Below are 5,000 nucleotides of genomic sequence, written 5' to 3' on the forward strand. Positions count from 1 at the left end.
ACGAATATGGTTGGATAAAATTGGCCACTATTGTGACGTATTTATTGATATAACATTAAAAAGTCACGCCACGCTTAACAAACTAATCAGAGCGTGACGTGACATGGAAATAATTAAGTAATTAAATGTCTCTTCGGAAAAGGTGGGGAAGAAATAAGCGCCACAAGGCACACAACGTGTGACCTCCCCACCAAGATACGGAACTAAGAACCCCGAGGAATATTAAACTAAAAACAGTGAGGATAAAAGAAAGTCCTGTAAGGTACTGTCGTGACCAGCAGCCCCTGTCTGACCCAGTCATGAACCGGACGCGAACTGACATTGAAAACAGAGGGGAAATAAAATAGCAATTCTTTCCAACAACTTAGCTCCTTCGTAAGACAGATAACATTTTGACAAAGTTGTACATGGAAACATATTGGTAAAGTACATAGGAAGTGAGAGCGAAAAGAGTTCACAGTGAAAAACCCTCTTAGTATGGCAGCCCCTGACTGACCCACACATCAGAGAATCCACCGTGGCCCGTTAATACTAACCAGAGATGAAGACAAAATATACGGGCCCTATAACGGATGGTTAAATAGCCGTATTGAAAATCACCACTGCATAGCAGCTCCTGACTGACCCATACAAAGGAGATCCAATCGCGGCTTGACTAGTGTCTTAAACGTATAAAAAGAATTAGTTGGCTTTGAGTGAAGGCGGACGAATGTAAGTTCTAAAAGCGTCCGAACGCCATCTACCTAGGGCACGGATTTGCGAATCCGAAAAACCTTTCTCAGACGCATGGCACGCTGCACCAATGGGAAAGCTATGGCTCTTGTAGCGAGAACAATCAAGGCCGCAAAAGTTCAAAGCACGACGGAGCTCAATGTTAAAAGTATGTATCGAGATTGCCCCGCCAGCTGCACACGTGAACAAGGGGCCTTTATGGTAACCCCTAAGTTTAATGTAGTCGATTAAGGTCTGCACGGGGCAAAATGGTTCTGAAGGTTCGCTTTCTATGGTTATGACAAACGGCCGATGATTCGTGTTGTGTTTAAACTTAGTGATCACAATCTTGACAGCCGTCACTCGAGAAGATTGTTTCAAAAACGTGACTTGATCAAATTGCAGAACGGTGTCAACTTGCTTTTTACTTGTGCAAGATAATTCACCTATTCTGAAGAAACCATAAAATGCGGTCATGAACATTGCCCCGAACAGAGATCTACGATAGGCAGATGGACTAGAATGCTGCAAAGCGCTAACTAATTCGTACAATAATGGACGTGAAATGGGCATACGAACATCGGCTTGACCGCGGCGTCTTAAGACCACAAGAAGCTTTTCAACTAAAAATGATTTGGTCGGGTCGTAGTGGCCTTTGATCTTATGTACATATGCTACGGCTGATAGGTACGAGTTGATGGTAGCAGGAGCTAGGCCCTTGGCACATAAAAAGGAAATGAATAATGCGATACACGCGGTCGAAACGGGGAAATGTAAGTCGGCACTCTGATAGCGGGTATAGAATTCAGTAAAGACAACCCAAGCCCGTGAGTATTGTTTGCGAGACCGCTCCGACAATGAGGAATGTAGTAATTCTTTTAACGTATCGACCACTTCTGCGGGAGAAGGGTCTCGGGAACATGGGTTGGCTCTGGGTCGGCATCTGGGAAGGCTTTCCTGAAATCTACAATCTGTAAACGAGAAATTAAGTCCGCCCGGGTATTGTCAACACCGGGTACATCAACAAGATATCATGACGTAGTGATGTTAGGACAAGGTCACGGACTAAGATCATGATCATGGGGTGTTTTGAAGTCTGCTTATTGATAATGTCAACCAAAGCCGCATTATCAGTAAACAGAGCGACACATTGGTTGCTCATTTGACATCCCCACACATGGAGCGAGATAGTGATCGCAAAGAGCTCCAAAAATGCAATGTTCAATGATTTCCAATTGGCAGGCCATTCTCCGTAAAACCAGCGCTTTCCAAAAAGCGCGCCATAGCCTTTTGAACGATCATGACTAAAACACCACACGAGTACATACGGGTAACATACGAGTAACATACGGAACATACGGATACATACGAATACATACGACTAACATCCGAGTAACATACGAGTAACATACGAGTAACATACGGATACATACGACTAACATACGGATACATACGAATACATACGAGTAATACGAATGTTTTTCTCATAAAGGAAGCTGTAATTATAAGCCTTGCAGGCATTTTTCACGTCAGCAAACACGTACCCGGCTCAGTTTGAGGGGGGAGGGAGGGGATGTTGATCGACCCCCCAAGGCTTTCGTTAAATTTAGTCACAGTAAAATAAATTCACATGGAGTGCAAAACCCTTTGCTTGCGCTACAAGATGACAATATATTTTGGATGTCGCTGATGTCATCTGACGTCATCAGATCCGCCATCTTGATTTCGCTATTTCAGCTTAAGTTGCCTATGATAAAACAGTGCAAAATCAAGCCAGAAAGCTTAAATGGGGTAAAAGATTATGACAGACCTGCTCTGACTTCCTTACGTGTCTTAAATGTAAACTGGCCTGACAGTCATAATCATCTACGAGAGCAACATCCAAAATATATTGTCATCTTGTTGCGCAAGCTAAAGGCGGCGAAATACGAGATACAAAAACCCTCAACTTTATTTCGTTGCAAGTTTGGGTCGATTTTTCCCGTTTTTCACCTTGCATGATCGATCATGACTAAAACACCACACGAGTACATACGAGTAACATACGGAACATACGGATACATACGAATACATACGACTGACATACGACTAACATACAAGTAACATACGGATACATACGAATACATACGAGTAATACGAATGTTTTTCTCATAAAGGAAGCAGTAATTATAAGCCTTGCAAGCATTTTTCACGTCAGCAAACACGTACCCGGCTCAGTTTGAGGGGGGGGGGAGGGTGGGGTGGTGTTGATAGACCCTCCAAGGCTTTCGTTAAATTTAGTCACAGTAAAATAAATTCACATGGAGTGCAAAGCCCTTAAGGCGGCGAAATACGAGGTACAAAAACCCTCAACTTGACGCGCAACATTATTTCGTTGCAAGTTTGGGTCGATTTTTCCCGTTTTTCACCTTGCATGATCAACTTGTCGCGCAACAAAAACATTTGTTGCGGGTTGAAGAAAGTTGTTGCGAAAAGTAGAGCGCGAACCTACTCTGAGCAACAAATCTTGGCTTTGTTGCTCGTTTTTCATCAAGCTCACAACTTGTCGCGCAACAAATGTGCTCTTGTACTAGCAAATCAACCACTCAGCGCCCTGCATTTCTTCAACTCGCAACAAATGTTTTTTTTTGCGGGTCAAGTTGATCACGCAAAGTGAAAAACGCGAAACATCGACCAGAACTTGCAACGAAACGATGTTGCACCACAAGTTGAGGGTTTTTGTATCTCGTCTTTCGCCGCCTTAAGGGCTTTGCACTCCATGTGAATTTATTTTACTGTGACTAAATTTAACGAAAGCCTTGGAGGGTCTATCAACACCACTCCCCCCCCCCCACCCCCCCTCAAACTGAGCCGGGTACGTGTTTGCTGACGTGAAAAATGCTTGCAAGGCTTATAACTAGAGCTTCCTTTATGAGAAAAACATTCGTATTACTCGTATGTATTCGTATGTATCCGTATGTTAGTCGTATGTATCCGTATGTTACTTGTATGTTAGTCGTATGTCAGTCGTATGTATTCGTATGTATCCGTATGTTCCGTATGTTACTCGTATGTTACCCGTATGTACTCGTGTGGTGTTTTAGTCATGATCGATCATGCAAGGTGAAAAACGGGAAAAATCGACCCAAACTTGCAACGAAATAAAGTTGAGTACGTCAAGTTGAGGGTTTTTGTATCTCGTATTTCGCCGCCTTTAGCTTGCGCAACAAGATGACAATATATTTTGGATGTTGCTCTCGTAGATGATTATGACTGTCAGGCCAGTTTACATTTAAGACACGTAAGGAAGTCAGAGCAGGTCTGTCATAATCTTTTACCCCATTTAAGCTTTCTGGCTTGATTTTGCACTGTTTTATCATAGGCAACTTAAGCTGAAATAGCGAAATCAAGATGGCGGATCTGATGACGTCAGATGACATCAGCGACATCCAAAATATATTGTCATCTTGTAGCGCAAGCAAAGGGTTTTGCACTCCATGTGAATTTATTTTACTGTGACTAAATTTAACGAAAGCCTTGGGGGGTCGATCAACATCCCCTCCCTCCCCCCTCAAACTGAGCCGGGTACGTGTTTGCTGACGTGAAAAATGCCTGCAAGGCTTATAATTACAGCTTCCTTTATGAGAAAAACATTCGTATTACTCGTATGTATTCGTATGTATCCGTATGTTAGTCGTATGTATCCGTATGTTACTCGTATGTTACTCGTATGTTACTCGTATGTTAGTCGTATGTATTCGTATGTATCCGTATGTTCCGTATGTTACTCGTATGTTACTCGTATGTTACCCGTATGTACTCGTGTGGTGTTTTAGTCATGATCCTTTTGAACCCGCGGCGTCGGTGTAAAGTTTGAGGGGCGGTGAAACCCGCCACGGTTCGTCCAGAAAAAATGTACGGCCGTTAAAATCTCTTAAAAATTGAAGCCATACTTGTAAATCACGACGACAGGCTTCCGTAATCCTTATACGGTGGTGAGGGAGACGAACACCCTTTGTGAGATCAATAAGCCTCCGAAGAAAGGCCCGACCCGGTAGAACAACTGAACAAGTAAAATTCAATAATCCAATCAAAGATTGAAGTTCTTTCAGGGTAGTTTTACGGCGTTTGTGCATGTCCAATAACTGAGCATTGCATTTTCGAAGCTTATCGTCCGGCAGACGCGCTTCCATATTAATCGTGTCGAGTGTTATCCCAGCAAACTGTAAAGTGGTTGAAGGACCTTCCGTTTTTTCATGTGCTATAGGTACTCCTAAACGATCACATAGGCCCAAAAAGTTGCTTAAATC

The 5,000-nt window shown here is 43.0% G+C and overlaps 2 protein-coding genes across 2 annotated transcripts in view; both read right to left on the reverse strand.

Annotated features, from left to right (window-relative positions):
- The window catches only part of LOC138051154 (uncharacterized), a 49,732-nt gene that overhangs the window by 27,811 nt on the left and 16,921 nt on the right, over positions 1 to 5,000 (reverse strand). The window lies entirely within an intron of this gene.
- The window catches only part of LOC138053086 (uncharacterized), a 1,293-nt gene continuing 819 nt past the window's right edge, over positions 4,527 to 5,000 (reverse strand). The window contains exon 1 of the mRNA XM_068899774.1: positions 4,527 to 5,000. This exon is cut by the window's right edge and continues 819 nt beyond it. Within this exon, the coding sequence (XP_068755875.1) occupies positions 4,527 to 5,000 (474 nt within the window).

This window comes from Montipora capricornis, chromosome 6 (genome assembly GCF_036669925.1).
Source record: "Montipora capricornis isolate CH-2021 chromosome 6, ASM3666992v2, whole genome shotgun sequence".
Classification (NCBI taxonomy): domain Eukaryota; kingdom Metazoa; phylum Cnidaria; class Anthozoa; order Scleractinia; family Acroporidae; genus Montipora; species Montipora capricornis.